This window comes from Colletotrichum spaethianum, assembly GCF_022836535.1.
Source record: "Colletotrichum spaethianum MAFF 239500 DNA, contig18, whole genome shotgun sequence".
NCBI classification, from domain to species: domain Eukaryota; kingdom Fungi; phylum Ascomycota; class Sordariomycetes; order Glomerellales; family Glomerellaceae; genus Colletotrichum; species Colletotrichum spaethianum.
The window spans coordinates 374,571-400,677 of record NW_026054788.1 but is presented as its reverse complement, the minus strand read 5'-3'; the positions used below and the strand labels follow the sequence as shown (position 1 = coordinate 400,677).

The following is a 26,107-nucleotide window of genomic DNA, read 5'->3' as shown; positions in this document are numbered from 1 at the left end:
CACTAAATCTCTGGCTAGCAGCCTAACACTGGGCCACCCATCAGTTGTGAAATTTCGGTCCGTTTCCCGGGCCCCGACTCGCAGGCCAACTGGTTGTGTAGCTAGGCGAGGCTAGTGAAAAAGACGCGGACCAATCTTCGGCTTGGAACAGCAGTGGCGCTCGTTTAGTTAGACAGGTATCAAAGACGGCGTGGCTTCGGGTTCATGGCGCCATGTCGCTTGTGGCCGTGGGGGCAAAATAAAGAAACGCAGGTTTTGGCGACACTCGATTTGCTTCTGCCGCTTCATTATTCGTTGCCTGGAGACTGGGGTTCAGGTCATCCTAGCATTGTCAAACTGTGCCCTCGGTCGGTTAAAAATATGCCTCGATGGCGGATTGGGGGGGTCGGAGGGCTGAAAGAATCGAAGGATGGTAGGATTCTGAACAGAATTATCGCCAGCCCTGGAAGAACTATGTCATACATGGCATCTATGTGTTAAAGCAGGCCAAGGAGACGTGTCGTCGCCTTCTTGCAGTCAGCCCGCTTACTGGAGGGGCCGTGTTCCACCCTCATGCCCTCGTCTCGTCTTGCATCACCCACACGCGTTGCCCCCAATGAGGCCGGCCAACGCCGCCAATCTGCTGCAGCAAGTCCATGCTGGGTGTACTCTAGATCAGTCAGAGTCAGACTCTGGTCACTCTGCGGCCGGGCGACAATCAAGATAGGCGGTGCCGCCCCTGGCCCGCCGCCAATGGCACAACATGGCGCACCTCCATTGATCCAGACCCATGCAGTCGGCCTTGTTGCTTCACGCTTGATGTCCTTGTCTGGCTTATCCTTTTTTTTTTCCCTCGTTGCCGCACCCCTGCCGCCGTCGTTTCCCACCCTGGACCGGGGCCATTGCTAGTACCAGAGCGAGCTCCAAGCTCCTGTTCTTAGGCAGTCTTTTCTTCCGTTTGGTACTCCACGTGTGTGGAGAGGTGGGATGGGATGCCAAAAAGAGAAAAAGAGCAACGATGTGAGAAGCCCGGCAGGGGGACAAGAGAAGAGAGATGGGAAAAAACTGCAGGGCCATGCTTTTCGGAGTGTCTCCCGCGTCAACCTGCAGCGGGGAGCTGAAGGAATAAAAATAATAGCCCTCCTCCCTCCCCCCAACAAGACATCCCATCGTCGCTTGATGTGAGGCTGCTTACCCACGATACCCAGGCTTTTTCTTTCCTTCCCGACCTTGCCTGACGCCCCTCCACGCCTAGTTGCTGCGCCTGCAACTTTGCGCCTTCTGTCGTTTTTGCCGAGAAGGGACGTCGGTCGGTGTATTCGAAGCGTGTTGAGTCGGAAGCAACCTGTAGGGGAAGGATTCGGTTGTTGTTGGCGGATTGGGACCGGAATCAGGACCAGAACTCGAGAACGCCTTAGAGGAAAGGACGAACCGACGAAGAAAGAGGCAACCACGGCTGACAGTCTTTACTTTTCTTCGTCACCAGCACCCACACGATCACCGACAGCTCTTGATTTCCCGTTGGCATTAATTGGTCATTTCTTGTTGGAACCACTTACATCCTCCGGTCCTCATCATCGTCAACGCAAGCTTTGGATGTCTTTGGAGAAACTTCAGCATTTGAACATCACCAACCCGTTGCATCCTCACTTCTTTGCCACCCGTTAGCTGAGCTTATCGCAAATTTGGCTTTCAGACATTGCTTCACCATGCGAGTCTCCAGTCTTGTCTCGGCGTTGCTGCTTGGCACTGCCACTGCCCTCGCACCAATCGAAATTGTTGGCAACAAGTTCTTCGACGAGAATGGAAGACAATGGTTCATGAAAGGTACACCAATCACCCGTTCCACTATGCTCAGATTACCAGTGACTGACGCCATCGCAGGAATTGCATACCAATTGACGCCAGGTTAGCCCAGCTCGACTCGATGCACACTCACAAAGTCCGTTTCTAACCAAAGCTTGTTCAGATGACCCATTGGTGGACACGGAGCAATGCACCCGCGACGCCAGCCTCATGAAGACGCTGGGCACCAATGCAATTCGCGTATACCACGTCGATTCTAGCGCAAACCACGACGGGTGCATGGCAGCTTTCAAGGAGGCCGGCATCTACACCCTTATTGACCTGGACACGTTTGACTCGTATATCCTTCCTGTCAGTGCCATCCTCGACTGTCGTGTATGTTGCTGCTAACACGACCTGCAGAATACCCCGTACTGGAACGAGACGCAATTCAACGCGTACGCCAAGGTCATGGACAACTTTGCGAAACACGACAACGTTCTCGGCTTCTTCATCGGCAACGAGATTATCGCGCTTAACAACCAATCTCAGGTCGCCCCTTTCATGAAGGCCGCCGCGCGAGACATGAAGGCCTACCGAGACAAGAAGGGCTACCGGAAGATTCCCGTTGGCTACTCCGCTGCTGACATTGCTGAATTACGACCTATGTTGCAGGACTACCTTACCTGCGGTGGAAAGCCAGAGGACAACATTGATTTCTTCGGGCTCAACTCGTACGAGTGGTGTGATCCCAACACTTATAGCACTTCAGGCTACGCAAACTTGCAAGCCATGGCCGAGCAATTTCCCGTACCTATCTTCTTCACCGAGACGGGCTGTATCACCGGACAAGGACCTAGGACATGGGACGACCAGGACGCCATCTTTAGCCAACCCATGGTGGATGATTGGAGTGGAGCCATGGTCTATGAATGGATCTACGAGGAGAACCATTATGGTATCGTGTCGTACGGTCCCGAAGTTTCCAAGACTATCACAACTGGCGATGTCTACGATGGATTCACTCGCAAGGGTACGCCGATTCCTCGCTCGCCCGAGTTCCAAAACCTGCAATCCAAGTGGGCTACCATTACCCCTACCGGAGTCATGAAGTCCGACTACAACCCGACCAGTGTCTCCACCCGCGATTGTCCTAAAGCCACGGGTGGGTGGTTGGTAGATGGGAATGTTCGTCTGCCCACTCTCGGAGAGACCTTTAAGGGCAGCTACTCGTCGAGTCCGACGGCGTCGGCAACCTCTGGCTCGGGTACCAGCGCTTCAGCGGCGCCGACAGAATCTGCCGAGTCTTCGGCACCTGAGAGACCTTCAGGATCCGGCACCAAGCAAATTGCCGGAATGGCTTTTGGCTTGGTTGGTGTCATGATCTTCTTCACTGTGTGGATGTAGTCGACCTGCGGACTTTATTTTCTTCTTCTGTACATTTTGTGCATTCGTTTTCACGATGAACTGGTTTATGGCTTATACCCATTTGCGAATACTCGGGGCTTTATGAAGCAAAGCATTGCGTATGGCGTTATTCCTCGGAGGTGGTATAGTCTCTGCTGGTGGTGGCAGAGATGATTGGATTGGAGGCTTGGTTGATGTTCCGTTGTGTTCTGGCATCGATCCTACGGCGAGAGTAATGATGGATTAATCAGTAATGCCCCATTGAAGAGCAGAGATGAGAGAGGTCATTCATGACTCAAAGAATAGACGTGACAACAAATTTCTCGAGTCCAACAACGAATGCCAGCCCACGTGAACGTCTGCTCCTCTACTTCCTTCCCTCCCATGTCTGTCATTACAATCTTCGGTCGCCACAGGCCACTTACTATGGCAGCTGCATCGTATCGTGCCTGCTAACATCAAACCTTGCTGGGCCCTTCTCAATGAGGACATGCTTGCAGATGGACCTTTTTGCGGACGTTTTGTGACCGCTTCAACCTCTGTATACTGAACTTCGGGTTAGAATAACTCTTTCTACCAACACGATACATTTCTGTACATCGATACCACCGATTGAACAATACGGGCCACGTCCAGACTCCATCCCATCCACGCGTGATCGTCAACTTGCCCAAGATCGAAGGTAGCTTGACAACGTCTATCGACCATTTATCATCCTTTCCACAGTATCAGCTACGCTCGTCAACATGACAGCCTTCGTAACGTGGGGCTACAACTTCGCCTCCAGTCTCCAACAGCCAATCACCACAGCAGCAGAACCCAAGACGACACCGGCGCGGCCTGAGAGCCCCGAGAAGCACATGCATATCAGCTTCCATGTACCAAGATGGTTATCTCTTTCCGTCAAGGGCGTTCTCGCCCTTGGAGTGGCAGGTCTCTGCATCACGGGAATTATCTTTGTGACGGACTACTTCGAGATGAAAAGGGGACATGGAGGTTTTATACACCGTCCAGCTTACTTGGTCAATGGAGTTGACGCCGGCCCACCGAATCCTGGCTTTGGGGTCTACGATTCTGCAGGTAGAAACGAGCACCACGGTGCCACTCAGCCGGAAGAGTGGTGTAAGAAACATCCAGGGGATTGTCATTGGACCGACTCGCAGGTACGTGGCTCGTCACTGATGGAGCTTGCGCTAGGAGAGGTTGTTGCTGACTGGGTTGCTTTCAAGGCTAGAGGTCGGGACATGAGTCCAAAAGCAGTCTCGAATTCAAACAGCATTCTTGCGCCTGGTGTCGGCGTTTGCAATCCTACGTTGACTATTCTGGTCATTGTTGTGGTCGGTTGGGTTCTAGGATGATCAACAGCCAGGGGAGCTTCATCACGGGACTACTGGGCTCGGAGAGCACGGTAGTTCTGAGGGTACGACTAGGCAATTCTGTCCATAAGTGTTACTCTTCGTCAGAAGAACTCAGGAGATAATCGGTGTGCTGCCTTCAGAGAGGCTTTGGTTCAGATAAACATAAATCGATACAATATCTTCATAGAGTATAACTATCAACAACCGCTTCGAGAGTTCCCACTTCCGGCACGACAGCACGTTTATGCTTGTTCAAGATGTGGTAGACGTAATGGCTGATTTATGATCCGACTTAATAATCATGCAGCTATCGCATTTTTTCTTTTCCATTCCAAAATAGTCGTGTGGCGTGTTGATGTTCGGCTTCTCTCAAGTCTAATCGAAAATCGGAGAAAGAGATGAGGGGAGCAGGATCGCATAGTTCTCTAGCACATGCTGTTATTTCGGACGCCAAGGTTTCAGACGGTGGAACACGATGTAACTCTACGTCGTATGTTGAACGATGTTTCGCGGCCACGGTGTAGGATGAATGAGTACTGTTACTGGCCATTGCCGGTTCCAAGCTTTGCAGCCAGGCCAGATACACCCGACAGGTATTACGCAAATGGCGGTTCGGATGAACAGTGTTTGATTACGCAAACCTCGAGGTATGAGACGCGACATTACGCAAGTAGTCACGGCTGTAACGTGTATGGCGAAACCACCTCGTGCGATCTGGACGATGCTGAAGACGGACATGGTCTCTCCTAGACGGGTGCGCATCCAAGTCTGGCGGGCGACTACCAACAGCGACAACTCAACGCTCAACCTATGTCGTTTTCCTGGCTACGTCTTACCCTAATTTTTGTGTTTACTCAATCCGACACTTACGTAGTCTTGGAAGTTTGACACGCTTGGATGGTCGGCGGGATAGAAGAGCAGACGGGGCTAAGCCCTATGATCTCCGGAGCCTGTCAGAACCGTTCAAGGCAGGTTTGATACTTTGTTGTCTTTCGCCCCATGAGTTATGGATCTTCTAGAAGGGTAGCCTCACGTCAAGATGGTCGAGCTGTCACATCACTTGCGTGTGCAGAACTCATTTGCTGTGGCATGGACAGAACGTAGATCGACTAGGAACAGGTCGGGGATGGGGTTTCGTTTTCTATTGACTTTGATAGATCCTTGAACCACAACTGGGAAGATAATGACGGCATATCACTGGTTTGAATCCGGGTTTTGATTGGGTGTCAAAATGGGCTTAACGGTTGGTCTAAAGGGTTTGTGTGGAAGTGAAGAAGACAGCCGTGGTGTGGAGAGGTGTCGGGCATTGGTAGCCGACCGGTCAGGTCTTCTACCGGTTGATCGAGTTTATCAGATCTCAAACTGTGTTCGGAACCGGGCTATGCGGAGGCTGAGAGAGTCTATCCGGTTTGTCGTGGTAAGTCGCTGAGCACCCTATTTTTGAAATATAGGTGAACGAGGCCCGAATAATATATTATACTCTTCGCCTAGGCACCCATGGTTGGCGGCGCTTCGAAAACGGTTTATAAATTGAATGCGAATGTACCCAAAACACGGCAGCCCGCGGTTTGGAAACGGCGTCAAGGCCCCCGGCAGACTGATCTTCTCTGATAGACACCTGATCCTTCTACTATTGAGACTCGGACGTGACGTTATTGGCGATATGTGGGGTCCGGTACCGCAACCCAGGCGAGTGGTCATGGTTTCATGTTTGGGAAGACGGGGGAACGTGGGCGACATTTGGCGAGTTGCGATTTCTTGATGGCGGCTGGGACCAAGGGTTTCCCCGAGAGCGAGGAGGACTCAGGGAAAGATGGAACGGAGCAGGGGCTTTGTAATAGTATATTTAGAAGAGAGTTTAAAATGTGAGGTGGCACTGGGTTATCCTTTGGTACTTTTCACGGGTTGTCTCTTCCCACGGCAACCAAGGCATAGCGACACTCTGTAAAGGGTTGTTTTCCGGAACAGTCGCTACGGTGTCAGTGTCGTCACATTTCCAAGGCGAGAGCCAGACTATAGGCCCAAAAACTTCGAAATGTGGCTTTTATTCGCGTGTCAGAATACAATGGTCAGAGAGCTGCCAGGGAATGCAAAAAGTAGATGGGATGTTCTTGAGCTTCGGGCATGGAAGAGTTTGAACTCCGCAGGCGTTCCATTGACGAAATCACGCACTGGCGATCTGATCACCGGCCCTGGCTTGAGTGCTCCACGTCAGCTACTCGACCCAAGCCTTGCGGTGCGCCTGGACCTGAACTTTCTGCCGCTTCCTTTCATTTCCCTCTCTTGGCTTTTGACTGTTGCCCTCGGGGCGATTCGTCTCTTGTGCTAAAAATACCCATGACCGAATAAATTGTGTCTGAAAATCGCGAAGCGCTAGACTTGGCAAGACGATGGCAAAATGTCGAAAGGGGGACGAGAACGGAAAATAGGACAAGCACAAGTTTTGATAAATTCGAAGGCACAGGTCATTGAGGGGGAAACCCAGCTCGCCCGTCAAGATCGCACGCAACAACCACGAGTTATTACTCAGGGTGGATTTTTGGCATTGGCATTGGTTCAACATCCCCCCAACTGTCTTTGAAAGTCGAGGGTATGCCAGCGACGTGCGCATGTCAGTCAAGAGATCAGTCTCCGCATCCGCCCTCACCCATCTCTAACAGCACTTCGACGTGCAGCGATGGCATGAACATGCAGAAACCGGGCGACCCGTCGGCGTCGCCTACATGTCATGCCGTAGCGGTCGCGGTGACGAGAGTTACAATAGCGGCTGATCCAACAGCCCGCAGATATCCTGCTCCCGCCTCTGTCTTCCCCAGGGGTTGCTCCCAGCTTCACTACGGACCCGTACAGACGAAAAAGTCTACAGCATCCAATCCAGTGACTCAACTAGCCAGCTTCGGCAAGTGCCCGGCTGCCCCGTGCAGTCCACGGAGTCCTCGACCGGAGCTGATTTGTCTCACCTCCGAGGGCCATGCACGCCGCAAGCCGCACACCGCACACCGCGACCAACCGGTCGTACTTTCTGAAACGCGACGCGATGCCACGCCATGAAACCAATCGGGGTGTGCTGTTGACACTCGTGACTTACTGCCGCACCATCACCCATCACCTCCTGCTCACAACCTCCCCGTTGCCCTTCACCTGCACGTTCCTATGAAACAAGACCAACATCCCCTCAGCTCACGTCATGGGGGCGCCAGCTCTTTCCAGAAACACGCCACGCTCCGGCCTTGACCACTTATTCCCCCAGAGCGCCCTATCCGCCACTTGCCCTGTCGGCTTGTCCAGTTTCAGCCATTGCTGAATGCTCAACACTGCCTCTCATCATTCGGACGGGCAAGACGACGCGGGAACCAGGCCAGACAAGGCCACCCACCACACGCCAATCCGTGGAGCCGTCGTCATGGGTGGTCGACCGGGGACATCCACGCTGGCGTAGAAAACGCAGGACATGCTGCTGCTCAAGTGACAGTACAGGCGAGGTGGAGGGCTGTGATGCCTCCCTTTCTTCTTGACCTATTCAGGTTGGTTCGTTTTGTTCCGCTTCTAAGCTTCTCGAGGAGCGAATCAGCCACCTTCGAGGCGGCGAGTGCTCAACATTGATGGCAAGCTGAGGCAAGGGCAGAGGTGCCTATCGTCCACAACCACACTCCTCCGCCGTTTGGCAACTGCGTCACTCGCCCTATGTCTATGTTCTCATCCTACAGTCTCTATATCCCGTTTCACTCGCTCCCCACCCCGGCAAGCCACTCCAGGGCTGGGCCTGCACCCAGATCACAACCCTTTCCCCCATCCTTCCTCTTTCACCGTCCGGTCTATCAGTCGAGCTTGTCTGCGGATACACTACCCCCCAGGAACATAGTGTAGATACGCGAGAGGATCATGAGGGAGAAGCGAGAGCGAAAAGGAACACGGAGCCCCACCCCCCACCCTCTGCCGGTTGCCGGCTGCTTGATGCCTGTCGATCCGTGTATTCGAAGTTCATGTTATTGCCCAGCCAGCCTTATAAGTCAAGCGTCACAAGTGTGTATGGTACGCGGTGCGGGACACGGTCACAAGCATGGCCCAACCTGCAGTTCCATGCAATACTTACTTCCTGAAGAGTAAGTAGGATCGGTCACAGGCATGCGCATATCCAGGCAACCCAACGGCGCGTGATGCTGTTGCATCCGTGGGCCAGTCTTGTACCTTTCCTTGTCGGTATCTGGGGCCAACCAGCCGTGTTGCCACGGTCAGGTCGGATGAAGCTGAGGCAAGGCGAGGCGAGGCAAGGTAAAGGCAGCACGCGCGGTTGTGGGAGACTGTGCATCGTAAGGCGGATCTACTTCCCTTACTGCTGCAGTTCGTGCGCACGCGCACAGGACGGGCCACACATCTCGAAGCTAGTGTTTTGTTCTGTTGGATCCTGGGATCTGTTTCTCGTATACAAAGGTGCTGTCAGCGCCCACACACACCCAACCCCATACCACACAAACACCCAACGTCGGATTTCCAAGGAGGTCTGTGTGTTTGAAGAGTGGAAGAAAACCTTTCCTTCGAACCTCAAAAAGTCTGCGGCTCATCCGCTTCGTATCGACTACGTCTACAGGTCTCGCACACGATCTGTGATACTGGGAGAAACAGCGCAGAGAACACCGCAGGACGGACAGCATGTCGCTCAAGTTCTACAAGACGCCCAGCGCCGGACGACCATGGCGTCCGCCCGTGATGGACGAGGATTGCCGGCGCTATCGCCGCCGGACAAAGCAAACCGACAAGTGGATTCCGCCCCGGCTTGCATTTGAAGAGGTTGTCAGGAACAAGACGGCATCAGTGAGCTACCCCCCCGACGTCAGATCTTCGAGGATATGGCTTTGTAAACTTCAAAAAAGGAAGTTCACTAACGTCAACACCACCAGCCATGCTCGTTAAACGACTTCATGGACTACCTGGTCTATGTCGAGCAGGACGCCGAGCCTCTCCAGTTCTTCCTGTGGTACTGCAGTTACGTCCACGAGTGGACGACGGCCCTCACGCCCGAGCAGCGCGCCCTTGCGCCACGCTGGGACGCGGACCGCGGCAGGAAGCTTAGCTCTCGGGAGAGACGAGCCAAGAACAAAAGCAAAGTGAGCAACATCCTCGCGATGCTCGACGACGAGAGCGAACACCAAGCCAAAACCGCGGGCGGCCGCGGCCACAAGCGCGGTGCATCCTCGGCGGCCAACGTTCTACAACCCAGGATGTCCGTCATCGAGGAGGAAGAAAAGGAGGGGGAGGAGAAGGAGGAGGGCAAAGAGGCCGCAGAGACGCAAGGTGAGACTCACCCTTCAACGTCACCTGAATGTGCGCATTCTCGCGTATAACCCCTGACTTTCATCCACACAGCCCTTCGCTCGAGCAGATGGACTAACATGCCCTCAGCCCCCGCAGCACCGCAGCCCTTCCGTGACGACATCACCGCCATAACGAACCACTACATCGTCCCCAACGCCCCGCGCCGCCTGAATCTTACAAAGGACGACCGCAACGCCGTCCTCGCCGCGACGTCCACCACTACGCACCCCTCGGCGCTCCTGCTCGCCTTCGAGAGGGTCGAGGCCCTCCTCCGCGGCAAGCTGCACCCAGACTTCATCCGCTACAGCATAGCCAATGCCAACCGCGTGGCGACGCGCCTCCTCGTCCTCCTCGGCATCTTCCTGCTGGTTCTCAGCCTGGTCCTCGACGTCATCCTGATCCTCTCCCGCGCATCGCAGTACTACCGCCTCCTCCCCACACCCGTTCTCTTCGTCGGTCTCATGATCCTCATCGCCGCCCTCGACGGCGTCTCCCTGTCCCTCCACCTCTCGCACAGCCGCCACGTGCGGCCCTGGGAGGTGCCCGACCTCGAGGCCGGCACGGGCGCCGACAAGCGCCACCGCCGCACCGCGACGCCCGAGAGCGTCGCCGGCGCCGTCGACCCGCTCCGCAAACCGAGCCTGCAGACGCTGGGGCCCGAGAACGTCTTCTCCGAAGAGGGGTGGGTCGCCGCGTACGAGCGGCGGCCGCTCTGGCGGCGGGTCTTTGAGCGGACCAGCGCGAGCCAGAACCGGCACCTGAGGATTCTGCAGGACGGCGTCGTGGCGGGCGCGGTGCTGTGGGCTGCGCTGGCGACAGTGGGTCTCGGTGCCGGGTCGATCTTCATACCCTCGTACAACATGTTTTAGGAGCATCAAGAATGTGGACATGTGTAATGTAAATAATGATAATGAAACTAATGGGCAATGTTTTCTGGGGGGTTGGGAGGGGATGTATAGCCGCAAAAGTCGGCCGGCGGGAAAGCACTGGGTCTGGAGACCGCTGGGCCGCCCATATCCGTAATGTGAAATATCAGTTCGTACTGCCAACCTCAATAAGCGTGTCCCGCAAGACTAGTTGCCCTCGAATGAATGCCTGTAAAAACATCTGCGAGAGTTGTGAGGGACATGATCACGCTAGGATATACTTACACGTCTTGAACCAAATAGGTTCTTTTCTTCATCACCGTCACCCAGAGCAGTACCGGTTTAGATTTTGAGGTATCAATTTTAAACGTTGCAAAAAAAAAAAAAAGTACTTTTACTCTATCATTGTTTACTCGCCGCTTGTTGTTGCTCGTAGTAAAGCTCCTCCGCCGTCGTTATGCACTGCATGTTCGCGCCGAGCTTGTTCATCGTCTCCATCCACTCGTCGTACCTAATCGCACAGTCAGTAAACACCTCCCCGACGCTGGCCATGTTTCACTTACTCGTCCGAGTCGAATACGATACCGCCGCCTATTAAAGAAAGTCAGCCTTCAGCACCCTTCCCCTCACCACCCCCGGAAAAAGGGGGTAACTCACCGGCTTGCAGATACGCCACGCCGTCCTTGACGAGCATCGTCCGCAGCGCAATACACGTGTCCATAGCACCCTCGACCTCCTCGCCCTTCTCGTCAACACCGCCGTAGCCAAAGTAGCCCACCGCGCCGGCGTAGATGCCCCGCTTCTCCTTCTCCAGCTCGGCAATCAGCTCCATCGCGCGCACCTTGGGCGCACCCGACACCGTACCGGCGGGGAAGATGCTCCGGAAGGCGTCGAAGCGCGTCTGGCCCGGCCGCAGCACACCCGAGACCTGCGAGACGAGGTGCTGGACGTGGCTGAACTTCTCGACGACCATGAGGTGGTCCACGCGGACCGTGTACGGGTCGCCGACGCGGTTGACGTCGTTGCGCGCGAGGTCCACGAGCATCACGTGCTCGGCGCGGTCCTTCAGGGAGCTGCGGAGCTCGTCGGCGAGCCGCTGGTCCTCCTCGGGCGTCTTGCCGCGCTTGACGGTGCCGGCGATCGGGTGCGTGATGACGCGCCCGCCCTCGGACTTGACGAGCAGCTCGGGTGAGGCGCCGACGATCTGGAAGTCCTTGCAGTTCACGTAGAAGAGGTACGGCGACGGGTTCACCGTCCGCAGGTGGCGGTAGATGTTGAAGGGGTGCAGGCTCGTCGGGCGGGCGAAGCGCTGCGAGGGCACGGCCTGGATGATGTCGCCCTTGACGATGTGCTTCTTCAGCTCCGTGACGTGCCCCTCGTAGCCCTTCTGCCCGACGTTGGACGTGTACTCCTGGTTGAGCTGGATGGGCTGCTGTTCGGGGATCGGGATCTCGGGGGCGTTGAGGACGGCTACGAGGTCGTCGATGGTCTGTGTCGCCTTCTGGTACTCGGCCTCGAGCTGGGAGGCATCCTCGGGGACGCGGAGGTAGGTGATGACCTTGATGACGCCGTAGAAGCGGTCAAACGCCACGATCGTATCGAAGAGCATAAACAGCGACTCGGGGATCTTGAGGACGTCCTTCATCGGTCGCGCCGTCTTGGGCTCGAAGTACCGCACGCAGTCGTACCCGACGTATCCGACGGCACCGCCGGCCATGGGCGGGAGCTGCAAGCCGGGCACATGAGCGACGACGTGCTGCGCCAGCTCGGCCTCGAGGGCCGGCAGGGGGTCGCATTCTGGGCCATAGCCGGGGCCAGTGGCGAGGACCTTCCGGGGGCCGGCGCCGACGAAGCTGTAGCGGCCGACACGTTCGGTGGCGGCGCTCTCGAAGAGGAAGGAGTAGTCCGAGTCCTTGTGGTGGGTAGAGACCTTGAGGTAGGCGGCGGACGGAGTGATGAGGTCGGAGGAGATCTGGCGGTAAACGGGGACGAGGGTCGGCTTCCTGGTGCTGTTCGTCGCGGCCGGGGCGGAGAGGATGGACCTGACCGTCTCGAGGGACGGGACGACTGCGCGCTGGGGCAGCGGTGTCAGTTGCAGTACAGCCCGCGGCGGGCGGAGTCAATTGAGAGGCGGCGAGGACTTACCGGTCCCGACATGCTGATCCGGTCCGCTGGCGAGACAGATTATGTGTAGGTGAGGCGTGGGAGAGTCGTGTATGTTTTTATCTGAGTCACCGTATCTAGAGCGAGTGTAAATGAATTCTTTAGCCTCCGGGCTTGGAGGGGTTGCGAGCCAAGCAGGGTCCGATAAGCGGAAGTTCACTGCCGTTGCGCTTCGATAAGGCAAGACAGGCGTTGCCGTTAGTGGCACCTCCGCTGTGTCAAGGATCAGTGACACAATGCCCCCACCACCTACCCATTGTTCTGCCAATCTGGTCTAGACCGTCGGCCTGAACGAGTAGGCGAGGTCCAAACGCTGGGAAACAATGGCTGGAATGATCCGTAGCAGGATCGGATGTCTGATGCGTTAACTGAGTTGCATAAACACAGTCATGGTCATGTCAAAGTCAAAATAGCTGCAGCTAAAGGGGGCTTGAGTTAACCTTCAATGTGTGAGCAGACTGAGCTGACCTATTCGCTTGATCCTACTTCAACTCCCCCTGGCATATCCTAAATCTATTTGGGGGTATCAGCTCTCGACAGATAATGCCTTGACGCCCACAAGCTTCGCGCCCTTGCCCTTCCCGTCCGTTGTGACGACCCAGTACTCCGTCCGGACGCCGCCCTTGGGTACCTGGTAGACCCTGACGTCGTTGCCTTTGCCCGCCTTGCGTACCGCTTCGATGATGTCCTTGTAGTCGCCGTTCGAGTCCCAGTCCACGGGGTCCAGCAGATCCACGCCCGCGTTCTCGGCGTCCGGGTGTTCAATCAGCTGCGCGAATTCGACTGCGGTATCGATGTTTGTCAGCTGCTGCTCGTGGAAGAAGTTGAGTGCGCGCCGCTCCCTCTGCGAGGGCACGCGATGGATGGGGAAGAACTGGAGAACTCACCCTCGTCCGGCAGACCCTTGCCAGCCTCATCCCACGCCAGCGCAACGCCGACGAACGGCTCGTCCGCATCGGAGACGTACACCTTGTCCTGCTTCAGCACGTCCTGAATCGCCTTGGGCACCTCAACGCCCTGGTCCTGCGCCTTGAACTCCTTGCTCTTGTTGCCCGTCGACTTGGCGTAGCCCTCGTTGGGGTCCTGGTTCGCCTTGTCCAGGAACGAGGCGTAGTCTGCGTCGGACATTTTCAGATGCGGGACCGTCGAGAATCTGCTGAGAGCCTGACGGGGTGGGGCTTGGAAGCTGCTGTTCGGGAGGTGCAATCGACGTGTGAATGCGGTGCTTGTGGTGGGTTGTCTTGCGGTTATTGAGAACGCTCGGTGACAGATGTTTCGGCAAATCGTTTGTGGGGTTGTAGTCTTCATTCGATTTATAGGGGACGTGGAGGAGCTAAGTAGGGAACTGAGGGGTGATGTGGTCGCGAGTTTGGTTTGCGGGAAGATGCAAGCCATGGTTGGGCAGGTCTAGAATGACGCAACTGGCCGGCTAGCTACGTCTCACGTCGCCGAACGGACGGGATTTCACAGCCCCACCTTGCCGGTAGTGGCTGACAGTGGGCGGCATCGAGTGCCCACATATTGTAAAAATGCGTCTCGAGACAGTATTACTTGCAGTAGTTCAGAGTAGAATTCCGTCTCATAGGAATTACGGAAGACATTCATATCACATCATGCACGAGCCTCGACAGAAACAACATGCGGTTGGTCATGTAGGTATCATTGGTTTGACTTTTGAATTCTCGGCACTCATTTTAACCTCAAAGGTGTCCCAAACCATCCGAATAGTAACGTGAAGAACCCTCGACACCGATGCCATGACCATGATACAAGAAAATTGAAGAACCCATCCTCTACTGAGCGACAAGGTCCTTCTTGAGGGTACCCTGGTACTGCTTCTTCTCCGCCGGCGTCTGGAAGGCGCCGTGTCCGAACTCGGACGAGGTGTCGATCCACTTGAGGTCGATCTTCTCGAGGGCCTTTCTCGAGGTGTGGGTGAACATGGACTTGCGGAGGGTCATGACACGCTTCTTGGTACCAGGGATGGAGCCCTTGACCATGACGAAGTCGTTCTTGACCTCACCGTAGCGGACGAAGCCACCGAGACTGTGATGCTGTTAGTACTTTAACCAGGAAATTGAGATAAGGGGAAAACATACGGGGTGATGGTCTTCTTGGTGACATCAACGTCGGTGGAGGCGTTGTCGTCGGCGTCGCCCTTGCCGATTCTGTAAACCTTGTGGTTGACAGAGGTACGGTGGTGGTAACCCATCTGACCGGCACGGGCAACAGTCCACTGGACGTGGGAAGGATGCCAGGCACCGATACAGGCGACCTTACGCAGACCCTTGTGAGTCTTGCGAGGAAGCTTCTTGGTACCCCAACGGGAGGTGACACCGTTGTATCCGTGACCGCGGGTGACGGCGATAACATCGATCATCTCGTTCTGCTCGAAGATCGAGTCGATGGTGACGGGCTTCTCGAAGAGACCGTAGCCGAAGTCGACCTTGTCGGGGATGGAGCCACCGTTGACCTGGATCTCCATCAAGTGGGCCTTCTTCTGGGTGAGAGGCGTCTTGCGGACCTGGGTGTGGGCGAGAACGCGGACGACGGTGCAGTACTTCTTGATGCGCTCGAGCTCGCGGGTGATGGAGGCACCGGAGGACTCGGAGTGCTGCTTGGCGTACTTGGTGAAAGCCTTCTTCTTGGACTTGTACCAGTTCTTGTAGAAGCGGCGGCGGATCTCGTCGCTCAAGTGCTCAGCCCAGACGGTGGTGAGCGAGCGCAGACCGCGGGGAGTCTCGATGTAGCCCACGAGACCAACAACGATCATCTGTAGAGATGTTAGCCATAGGCACAGAGCCAAGCGGGCTGCGTTGGTAGTACAGGTGGGGTATCAATGATGGAGACGGCCTCGACGACCTCCTTCTTGTTGGCCTTGGCACCGGGACGGTCGAGGTCGCGGACAATCGTGGTCATACCGGCCTTGTAGCCCATGGCGGCCGTCAGGTGGACGGGCTTCTTGGCGTCATCCTTGGGGAAGCTGTGAGTGCATCGCAATGGTCAGCCTCTGCGATCTTCAAATTCCCAAGGGCCTCCCAGGCTCCCCTCTAGGAGCCAGCATCGCACGAGATTTTTGAGCACTTACGACTTGACCTTGCCGCGGTGACGGGCAGCACGCTTGCGCGGCAGGTAGGCCAGCGAACCGTGGCGAGGCGCCTCGTACTTTCCTTTTAATACTTTAGCAATTTCCTCTGCAACAGGAACGAGGGGGACCGACGGTGAGACATGACTTCTTCCGGAGGCTGAGGCCGAGGCGATTGGCGATATTTCCGGCTAAGAGAGGGTTGTCGACGAGGTGGTTGAAGAGAAAAAGATCGAAATACTAGGTCACCTACAAGTAAAAAAAACAGAGAAGGTGCCGGGTGTGCGCCCCAAAAATTAAGCGAATTTTCGAAAATTTGGCAGGTGCGACCCATTTGTCCCAAAAATGAGTGGGTTTCGCAGGGGCATCGGTGAACGGCAGAAAGAAAATCCGCTGCATTTTACCTATATGGCGGGGTTGAAGACCGCATGGGGTCGCCGCCCTAGCCATCCAGTGAATGGGTGCAGCTCGGTGATCCTTGATGGAACAGGTACAGGTTCAATGGTATTAAAGCCTCAGGATCAAAGTCCAAGAGTGCGAATTTCGCAAGTTTGATGATGCTCAAAAATACAGGGGTCCTCTGGACTGGGGCCTTGGTAAGTGGCCGCTGAGGGCATTCACGCTTGTAGTCAAGCAGTCTTTGTAGATGGCGATCAATGACCTTAGGCAGCACTTGGGTCACTTCTTCATGGAAATTTAAGAATTTTCTATGGCTTCGGCACTCCAATGCTCGGTAATTTGCTTCTTCGTACAAATTCATGTTGATGAGTACAACTCGACGCCTCTTGGTCCTCCGACAAAGTCACATTATGTAATCCAGAGTCGCAATTGGAGGCACGTGACATTCCGCACCCATAAGATGGAAAGTACAACACCATAGTGAGGTCTCCAAGGAGAGCGTCAACGAACTACACTAGACTACTAGCCTCAATTATCCCATCATGTTACTCTCTTGTTTGTTTGTTTAATGCCCTACTTACACGGTCCTTCATGATTCTGTCGTCTGGTTGCCAAGTCCCTTTCCTGCATTAAACCCGGTACGTCTGCCAGAAGGGCAACCTCAGCAAGCTAGCTAGCACACACATGTATCCATGCTTCCTCCTCGTTATCCAGGCTTGTCTGCCCGCCTTGGTCTATCGCATGATCTATCCGACAACGGCCATCTGGACAGATCTACTGGTTAGTAGAGGACAGGGCTACATCGAACCGTCCTCTGAGACCATGAATAAGACCCCTCTCGTAATGCTGGACTAGGGCTTTTAGGGGAGAAAAAGAAAAAAGACACAAATAGAAAAGGAAAAAAAGGAGTAGCGTAAATGGTTGTATGGAGCACCAGCAAAAACACTATCGCTGGGGTTTTCTTTTGGGGGCAGTCTTGTGTGTTGTCTTACACCTCGTTTGGGGTGTCGAGTATATGCACGTACTCACACCGACACGGTAACGACCAGCCGTCGCTTCGCTCTTCATGCCATGCAAACAGATGCAGTCTAGATTCCACACTGGTATTGTCTTCATAAGCTACCTAATTGCCTGGCCACACCAGTGTCCAACGAAAGATGGGTCTTGAGACGGGACGAGTTCGAAGAACGAAATGGTATACACGAAAAGGGAACACAGGATACGCATACAAAGAAAACCATACGTCAAACTGCCATTGATCCATTAAGTCGACTCGACCTTGGGAGTAGGTCCCATCAAGCCATTGATGCTCGCGCTCGTTGGCGTCTTGGTCTCACCCGACGTCGGGGCAGGGCCAGAGCCGTTGGTCGTAGCAACGGCACCCTTCTTTTCATCCTCTCCACTGTCATCGTAGTCTTCGTCAACATCCATTTTCCGGGCCGCACGCTCCGGCTCGCTCGGCTGGGCAGGCCGGGGGGCGGGAGTGTGCTCGATTGGCGGCCGTTCCTCGGCAGGGTACTCCTTGACACCAGGAGCCGGCCCGGAGGCAGGTCCGGGACCGTTCTGAGCTCCGTCATGGAGAATGTTCTGCATCGGTGCGGCAGCCGACTGCATCGGCGGGAGGTGGTTGGAGGGCATCGGGTGGCTAGGAGGGTGATGAGCCGCCTCCGAGGGGTGGTACCCGTCGTTGGCATGGCGCTGCTCCTCGCCTCTCCGAATGTCCTCGGCCCTTCTCTGATCGTCGGCGCGACGCTGATCTTCGGCACGGCGCTGATCCTCAAAGCGGCGGACCTCCGATGAATTGCGACGGTACTGCTCCCGGGGTCCTGGAGGGGTCGACGGCCGTCGAGGGCGAACGTCATCAAGTCTGGCTCGGTTCTCATCATTGGCCGGGCGCTTGTGGGAGGACTCCTCCTCCCACTCCCGCATGCGCTTGGGGCCAACGGAGGGGGGACGCTCATGTTCGTTGCGCTGCGCTGCCGGGTCTGCGGCAATCGCACCAGGAGGGGGTGGAGGCGGGGCACCGGCCTCCATGGGGCCAGGGGTGGGGCCGTCAGGGTGATGGCTGTACGGCGGCGGCGGAGGGGGGGGATGTTGAGGATACGCCGACTTGGGAGAAGGCATGCGGTTATCGTGCATGGGCCTCTCGCCTGGCCGGGGGCTGTTAGTGCCGCGGAACTGCGGCGGCTGGCTGGGAGGGCCATTGGGTCCCACATTCATAGGAGGCATTTGAGCAGAAGACTGCTGAGAGTAGTTGGGGTTGATGGTGCGCGGCGCAGAAGTGGGAGCACCCTGAGGGGGCTGTTGAGGAGGCTGCGGCGGTCCAGAGTAGTGCGAAGGCGGGCTAGGCATCCGACGGATCGACTCAGGGTAGGGCGGGCGGCCGCCGTGCTGCTGTTGCTGCTGCTGTTGTTGCTGCTGCTGCTGCTGTTCTTGCCTAGGGCTGGGCTGGCGCGGCATAGGGGGGGCAGGTCCACGGAACGGCTCGCCGCGCTGCTCGTAGGGGTTAGGTGGCTGTGGGGGCGGGTTAATGTCCGCCAGTCTACCCCAGCCGTTGCTGCCAGGGCCGCCGGGACCAGGTGGTGGCGGAGGCTGCTGTCCTCCCTGCTGCTGGGACTGAGGAGCAGAGCTTCCCCATTGGGGTGCCGGGGGACCGACTTGGTATGCTTGAGGGTGAACATCAGCGGGCTGGGGAGCGCTGGGGGCTGTCCTCCGTTGGCGCCGCCGTTCCTCAGCAGCTGCAGACGCGCCTTGATGTGAGGGTTCTGGGGGTCAAGCTCCGCGGCGCGCTGGTACGCGTCAAGCGCATCGCTAATTTGGTTGTTGCAGGATTCGTACTGAGTCTTTGTTAGTAATGACACTAACCATATTTGTGGAATTGTGAACTCACCAGTGTGCCCAAGTCGTACCAGACTTCGGAGATAAAGGGGTTGAGCCGAATGGCACGAGAGTAAGCGTCGAGAGCATCACGGTACTGGTTGATCTGGTAGTACAGCACTCCGATGGAGCACCAGAACGTCGGGTTCCTCCCATCGCGATAGACGGCCTGCTGGTACGCCTCGTACGCCTTGGGGTACTTCTGCTGAGACATGTAACAGCGACCAAGCAGGTACCAGCTCTGAGCATCGCCTTGGTCGGCGGCAACAGACTTCTCCAAGAATTCAATCGCCCGCTCCTGGCTCTGGAAGCTACTGCTCTGCTGGTGGTGGAGCCAGCCAAGCTGCTGCAGGACCTTTGCGTGGCTCGGGTCACGTTCGAGAACTCTTTGGTAGGCAGCCTTAGCACTATCGTACTGTCTCTGGGGTTAGCTACGGCCTTTGTCGAGAACGGGGGCCGGCTACTTACGTCTTTCTGCTGCTCGTGGACGTGACCAATCTGGAACCAAATGTCCTCTTCGGTCAAGGGAGGAGGCGGTGAGTTGACAATGTACTTGAAGCACTCAAGACTCTGACCATACTTCTGCTGTTGCTTGTATATGATGCCAAGACGGAAGTAAATCTCATTCGCCTTTTCAAAGTCGGGCTGCATCTGCATCACCTGCGAGAAGGCCTCTTCGGCATGCTCCAGGGAGCCATATCTGTCGTAAAGGATGCCAATGCCGTACCACAGCTTGGGCTCCTGCGCAGTGTTAGTATTCGAGAAACCCACAGAGCCGGAGGCGGCGCTACTAACCCTCGGGCTCCTCAAGTTGACCAAGGCAGACTGGTAGGCAGCGTAGGCTTGCTGCAAGTCGTCCATCATAAGGTAGCAGTGACCTGTCAGCAGTTAGCAAGTTGCATTCGCCGAGCGCATTTGAGGGCGTGGCACGTACCCAAGCTGCCCCAGGCCTCGCCATTGGTGTTGTCGATCTTGAGTATCGCCTGCAGGTAGTCGACAGCTTTGTGAAACTCCTCGCGCGTGCGCAGGATCAAGCTGATGGCATTCATTGCCGCTACTGATTGCGGGTTTGCCTGCAAGGCCCGGTCGTAAGCCTTCATGGCTTCCTCGAGGTTACCGAGAAGCTCAGCGAAGCTGCCTGTATCAATTGTTAGATGGTGTTGTGCGCCAAGTTGGTCGCGACAGGCTTACCGATCTGCATCCATACGGCCTCGTTCATGAGGAGGATCTGGCGCGAGGGCGCATAGTTCTGGCCTTGCTGCATCCCTGGCGGCGGAGGAGGGCCAGGAGGGCCATGCTGCTGTGCCTGCATGGCCATGGTCGGCGACGGGTGGTGGTTGGCCATTGCGTCTGCGAATCGAGCGAGACTCTATGCGCGCGATCTGTTGCGGGTCTCCGTCGATGAACGGCTGACGATGGTCGCGCAAAGGGCGGCGAAAGTAACGGCGACGATGCCGTAATTACAGAGGATGAGACAAATAAAAAACTGACGAAGACTGGAGACGCCGACTCAGGTTGCCTCGATTTGCTTCTGTTGAAATGTTGTTCGAAGCTGGTAAATTTCGTTGCGACGGTTCGAACGGATCGAGGTTCGACGTGCAACCCGTCAACGGGAGGCTGGGCGTCAAGGTCAGAAGCGACGACACGCCAAAGCTAGAGTAAAGTCAAACAAAATCGTGACGACGAGCTGATCCGAAAGGGCGGGCAAGCCCCGAGGCAGCACAATGATGATGTTGGAAAGGAAGGGATACGAGACCCGACGGCGATCGATTGAAGCGCCCCTCGTTGTAGCTCAGTGCAAAGTTGGGGATGGGGGAAAAGCGAAGAAGGAGAAGTTGGGAGGCTGCGAGAGTTCCCAAGTCAGGTTCCATCATCTCTGTTCAACTACCCTTACCCAGCTCCCAGCTTGTTACATCGACGGCATGGGGCACACCCTCTCCCAAGCGAAACGACACCGGCCAAACCCCCTGCACACTGCTTTTTATTTAAGTCGGTGCTGGGGGGTGGTCGATGTGGGGCAAGGATGGAGGCGCAGGTACGTATCTTCACACTCATCTCATCTCAAAAGCAACTTGGCTAGCGCAACTTTTGGCTGGAGCCGATACCCATACCCACGCCCACGCTTGCTCACGCCTTCACGCCCACGCCCACGCCCACGCCCACACCCACGACCGACGCCCCATGCCCGCGCGCCGCCTGCCAGGCCCAGGTACCTACAGATTTCATGGAGGCGGGCGGCGGGCACTCCCACACAACACAACAGTCTCGCCCCCCTTCCAGAGGCTCAGGGATCCGTGGTTGCTTGGCTCCTGCTGGTCCGAAATGGGGAGCAGAGAGGTGGATAAACGTCCCTTGGCTTATGGAGACGTCGACCTCACTGCGGAAATCTGCGGTAACAATATGGGCGCGGATGATTCCTCTTGTGAGTCTAGCGAAACACGTCTTTGCAGACCCGACCCCTCCCCTTTTCATTGCTTCCTTAAAGCGCGAGTCGGCAGCTCGGCGCGTCTGCTGTGTTTGCCATCCGCCTCAATCCCCCCCCCCCCCCCCCCCCCCCCCCCCCCCCCCCCCCCCCCCCCTGTTGGTTAACTCCCTACGAAATACAGATGCCTGGTTAAGATGTCGATGGTACTCTTGAAGCTATCGTTCATTGACTCCCAGTAGGGGTGAACCGAAGCCCGTTGCAACCCTCATGTACGGCCAAGGTTGGATATCGAAGTTCTGACCCCGCCTTTCGCAGTGCGTCCCGGAGCTTCTTGTCATCGGACTCCTCCGGTTGAATCTTCCCCTGTCCATAGGCTGATGGTTCGTGGATTTCCGACAAAATTCGGAAAGATTGGCGACGGCCAGCTCGACCGACCGGAGCTAATGTTACCGTTAGCCATCAGTGAACGCAGTTAAAGCTGCACACCGCATGCTGCTGCGTAACACGATGCAGCCTTGGACCAAGCTTTGCAAGTCTGAAGGTGTTGCTAACTTGCTCCTGCGGTTTGAGCAGGCCGAGGGTCACGATGCGATTCGGCGGTAGTGCATGTTGTGGCAGCCGAGAGAGAGGGCATTTGGGAGTTGGGGAGCGTACAACGTAGGAGTATCTACTAAGCCGTCAATACCACCAGCGTCCTCAGGTATGGCACATAAAGGGCGATCTGCGGGTAAGGGACGTCGACGACGACTTGGTCAGACATGCCATCCGCATAGATTTTTGAAACAAAAGACAGCCATGTCGCATCGCATCGCGACGCCATTGTGTGTGTCTCCCGGTCGCTGCGGCGGAAGAACACCGAGGGTATGGGACTCGTAATGTGCCTTAGGCATGACTTCTGGCCTGTGGAGGGTGACCAGGGCAATCAAGCGGTCGCATCCCCTCCAACCTCTGTCTCGTCAGCAACGATAGAGCCTCCAGGCGTCATCGAGAAATTGGGACGAGATTGCCGCAGCATGGGCCTTGGAAAAACAGGCAGCTGGCTCCGATCGAGGGAATCCGATTATCGCAACGTGCCAAATGTAGTGAGTGGACCCAAGTCCAACAAGACACCGTCCTCTTGCGACGTTGTCTTTCTGGCTCTCACACAACAAAGGTGGACGGAAGATTGGGTCTGACAGGCACGCGCAAGATCAACCGAGACGCCCGTCAGAGAACGGAGAGGGAGGTCAGAAACATAATAACAGAAACGGATAACAAGTCGCCAAAAAGAAAAGGGAAATAATGCCTTCCAGAAAATAGGGAACGCTGCGCTGAGGGGTTGCCGCCGCTAAACTGCATTACGGCAAAACCCACGTGTCGGGAGTTATCAGCGTTCACCTCAGGTCCAGGTCAGGGAATGTTTGCTCACCGAAGGGTAGCCCCTTCCCCTTCGTCGGGGAAGATATCCCCCCTGAGAACGAGGTACCGACCGTCACCTCACGTTCCCAGCCCGATGCTGTGTAGGTGATGTGTGTCTGGCCCAGGCTGGCTAGCTGGCTGGCTGGACTAGGCTGGGCGGTGCCCTGGGCACCTCCAGATGGGCGAGGGTGCATGACCGGTTCCCCCCAAGATCCTGATCGGGGGAGTGGATCGCACCGTCGAAGAAATGCCAGAAGCCAAAACCAACGCAAGAAAAGACGAACTTTGAGTTTGGTTCATGTCATCGCTGCAACCACTGCATCCATCCATTCAGAGCAACGACGTGACTTCATCCGTGCCGCAAATGCTCACTAGTCAGGCGTTGATTCCCTTCCTCCCCCGAGCTTCCCACCCTTCTTCGCCTGGGCGTTGGTGTACCCGTCTTTGGTGCTTTGATTGGCACGCTACCCTCTCCCGTCACCTCACCTCAGCTGTCTTTCTTATTCGCAACCCCCGGCGAGATCTTCGGTTTCAGCGCCCGAAGATCGTGATGGGATGGGACGGGATGGGCTTGGTTGTTTGTCGACTTCCCCGGAGACTCGGCGCTGAAGGAGGACTATTGACAACGGATTTCGAATTTCAATCCTCATTTAATTATTTATTGGTAGTATGTTGCACATGAAGAGGCGTCGCGACAAGGCCATCAGTCGCTGAAAAGCGGTCGGCGCTCGTTTGCGTGTGCAGTGGAAAGTGCGGGTTTGGCCTTCCCTGAACAGGGCTTCCCGATACGAAGCTATCGTCAGAAGCTGCAGTGGCTGGTGCCCCGTGTTGGCCCGCGTTGAGTGGGAGATGCACGCCGTTTTCCTGTGCTGCAGTGCGGCCTCTGCTGGACCAGCGGATTGATTACTCTCGCCCAGAAACGATGCGAGTGGCATACCCGTGCACATGTGTGGGCCAGCGAACGCAGATACAGGAGACACATGACGCGGATGCAGCTGTGGGCTTCCCTAGGGACCCGCGAATAGCTCTACAGGATGCGGTCGTCGCTGCCGCCGCCGCCGCCAGGCTAGAGGGAGGGGATCATGGCTGAGTGGGGACACTTCCTTCGTAAGGTAGAGAAGGCAGGCGCTGGAGGCTTACCTGAGGAGCCTTTCGGAGAGGAGAGGAGGAATGGAGGGGGGCGTCCCGTTGCCAGGGGTCAAGGTGTGAGAAAAGAAATGCGACAGCAACAAGGTGGAGGGGCGTGCCGTAGTGCTGCGTCTGGCTCTGTGTGGCGGGGGTGCCTGCCGTTCCCCAACCCTTGGCTTGGACGAAGCAGAGATTGATTGTGTACGTGCCCTGTACCGCCATATGTACGTGTAGGGTAGGCGGAGGAAGGATGCAGCCATCTCTCGCATATGCAGGCAGTTTGGGGCAGTACGAGGGTACCCGACTGGCGGCGGCGGCGTCAAGCGCGAGGGACGGTGTGCGGACATGTGTGTGTGTGTGTGTGTGTGTGAGTGTGTGTGTTTGCGGGAACGATGGTGACGAAGTCACAATGGCAGGGCCCGAGGCGAGGATGGAGACGGCGACGATGGCTAGGTGGGTGAGGGTGATGATGTATGCGGGTATGGAAAGAAAAGAAAAGGGGAAAAAAGAGAGGGAGGTGCTCGGAAGGCTTCCGGCGGCCAAAGCAAAACAGAAGAACGGAAAGAATATGGCTGGGTATCTCTCGAGGATGCGACATTAAGGATGGTTTGATGCTGGGTTGGCGACTGTAGTGTAATCGATCTGGGAGGGGAGGGCAGGGCGCGATTGAGGGTGATGCCTTCGTGGAAAGAATCGAGTTGAGGCAATAAGGTCAGAGGAGCGCACGGCCCTTGCTCTAAAGGTACTGTACACACACGTCTCCGGACAATTGTGGACTTGCCAACGCCGCGGACGGATACGTAGGACAAGAAGATACGTTCCTCGCGGCTGTAGATAGTGTACACAATACGCAAGTACGTACCGTGGTATCGTGCCTACACCACTACTCTGTGCACTAGGTACGTGCCTACCTGGGTACAATGTACCAAGGTTTCTGCACCCTTCCACACTGCTTCGCCCAACCCGTCGTCGAACCTGACGTGCCACCGCGGAGACTGATCTGACTCCTTGGCGTTCGCCGTGGTGTGGCACTCCCAGAGAGTCTGTGGGACGGGGAGAGCCTTTTCGGGGTCGAGTGGCACGGCATGCGGCGGCTGGGTCCACCCATGTTTCTTCTGTCCTCCTTCTTTCTCTTACCCTTCCCAACATGTACAAGCGGCAGCGCCCCCCGGCAGCCCGGGTATTTTCTGACTTTTCTGGTTTCCTGTGTCCGTACCGTCCGCCTGTCTCTCGAAACCCTGGCCCCCCCCTTTTTTTTATTCTGCTGGGGCTGGGCTAGGCTGCGCTGGGCTGGGAAACGAACAAAGAGAAACGTTGTAGGGTACGTACCCGACTCTGCAGATACCAACACTTCTCTCTCTCTCTTTCTCTCTCTCTCTGCCTCATTCTGGTTGCCTACCTACGGACCATGCAGAGGCCGGGGCAATCAACTGGTCTGGAGAGACGCGCACACACAGACACACACACACAACAGAAGCTCGCAGAGGATCGAGACAGTCATCCACGGCAGCCGCCATCGCCATCGCCATCGCCGTCGGTCGTCGCAACCGCCATTACCAACGCTGCCGACACGGACGACGATGGACTTCTGCTAAAAGGCTGACAGACGTGGCTACCGGCGGAATACTGGGTACCATGGCGCCCTGCGAGCGGCGCAGGCTCAGGTTAAGCACGCAGTACGGGTATCGCTTGTGTTACTGCCAGGCTGATCTGGTCGGCGGATTGGCTCGCAGCCGGTCTTGGCTGAGCCGTCTCCCTGTCTCCCCCGAATCCCTGAATCAAACTCGTTGTCCGACCAAGGCCAGCAGGAATCAGAATCGACCGAGATTCTCCAGTCCATGTTACAACCACTAGACGTCCATGTCGTCGGACACATCGCTGGAAAGAACCAAAGGTTTGGTTTCCCCTTTTTCTTCTAGCCGTA

At 56.2% G+C, this 26,107-nt stretch overlaps 8 protein-coding genes across 8 annotated transcripts; 4 read left to right on the top strand and 4 right to left on the bottom strand.

Annotated features, from left to right (window-relative positions):
• Positions 1-1,688: 1,688 nt before the first annotated feature.
• On the top strand, positions 1,689-3,171 carry ColSpa_07231 (protein EPD1; the record flags this gene model as incomplete). The annotated part of the gene is made up of 3 exons (XM_049273443.1): positions 1,689-1,806; positions 1,949-2,160; positions 2,188-3,171. The coding sequence occupies 3 exons, from the start codon at positions 1,689-1,691 to the stop codon at positions 3,169-3,171; spliced, it is 1,314 nt and encodes a 437-aa protein (XP_049129400.1).
• Positions 3,172-4,161: 990 nt separating this feature from the next.
• ColSpa_07230 (uncharacterized protein) lies at positions 4,162-4,529 on the top strand (the record flags this gene model as incomplete). The annotated part of the gene is made up of 2 exons (XM_049273442.1): positions 4,162-4,293; positions 4,335-4,529. 2 exons carry the CDS (start codon positions 4,162-4,164, stop codon positions 4,527-4,529), a joined length of 327 nt encoding a protein of 108 aa, XP_049129399.1.
• Positions 4,530-9,179: 4,650 nt separating this feature from the next.
• On the top strand, positions 9,180-10,711 carry ColSpa_07229 (uncharacterized protein; the record flags this gene model as incomplete). Its single annotated transcript, XM_049273441.1, has 3 exons — positions 9,180-9,341; positions 9,428-9,821; positions 9,939-10,711. 3 exons carry the CDS (start codon positions 9,180-9,182, stop codon positions 10,709-10,711), a joined length of 1,329 nt encoding a protein of 442 aa, XP_049129398.1.
• Positions 10,712-11,110: 399 nt separating this feature from the next.
• ColSpa_07228 (anthranilate synthase component 1) lies at positions 11,111-12,865 on the bottom strand (the record flags this gene model as incomplete). Its single annotated transcript, XM_049273440.1, has 4 exons — positions 11,111-11,219; positions 11,272-11,299; positions 11,366-12,782; positions 12,854-12,865. 4 exons carry the CDS (start codon positions 12,863-12,865, stop codon positions 11,111-11,113), a joined length of 1,566 nt encoding a protein of 521 aa, XP_049129397.1.
• A 1,799-nt stretch (positions 12,866-14,664) lies between these two features.
• Positions 14,665-16,101, bottom strand: ColSpa_07227 (60S ribosomal protein L3; the record flags this gene model as incomplete). Its single annotated transcript, XM_049273439.1, has 5 exons — positions 14,665-14,917; positions 14,971-15,644; positions 15,698-15,854; positions 15,960-16,041; positions 16,092-16,101. The coding sequence occupies 5 exons, from the start codon at positions 16,099-16,101 to the stop codon at positions 14,665-14,667; spliced, it is 1,176 nt and encodes a 391-aa protein (XP_049129396.1).
• Positions 16,102-17,618: 1,517 nt separating this feature from the next.
• Positions 17,619-20,577, bottom strand: ColSpa_07226 (general transcriptional corepressor ssn6; the record flags this gene model as incomplete). Its single annotated transcript, XM_049273438.1, has 6 exons — positions 17,619-18,869; positions 18,902-19,192; positions 19,246-19,653; positions 19,701-20,110; positions 20,167-20,370; positions 20,424-20,577. The coding sequence occupies 6 exons, from the start codon at positions 20,575-20,577 to the stop codon at positions 17,619-17,621; spliced, it is 2,718 nt and encodes a 905-aa protein (XP_049129395.1).
• A 977-nt stretch (positions 20,578-21,554) lies between these two features.
• Positions 21,555-22,260, top strand: ColSpa_07225 (uncharacterized protein; the record flags this gene model as incomplete). The annotated part of the gene is made up of 2 exons (XM_049273437.1): positions 21,555-21,654; positions 22,130-22,260. The coding sequence occupies 2 exons, from the start codon at positions 21,555-21,557 to the stop codon at positions 22,258-22,260; spliced, it is 231 nt and encodes a 76-aa protein (XP_049129394.1).
• Positions 22,261-24,082: 1,822 nt separating this feature from the next.
• Positions 24,083-24,405, bottom strand: ColSpa_07224 (uncharacterized protein; the record flags this gene model as incomplete). The annotated part of the gene is made up of 2 exons (XM_049273436.1): positions 24,083-24,121; positions 24,196-24,405. The coding sequence occupies 2 exons, from the start codon at positions 24,403-24,405 to the stop codon at positions 24,083-24,085; spliced, it is 249 nt and encodes an 82-aa protein (XP_049129393.1).
• Between the last annotated feature and the right edge of the window lie 1,702 nt (positions 24,406-26,107).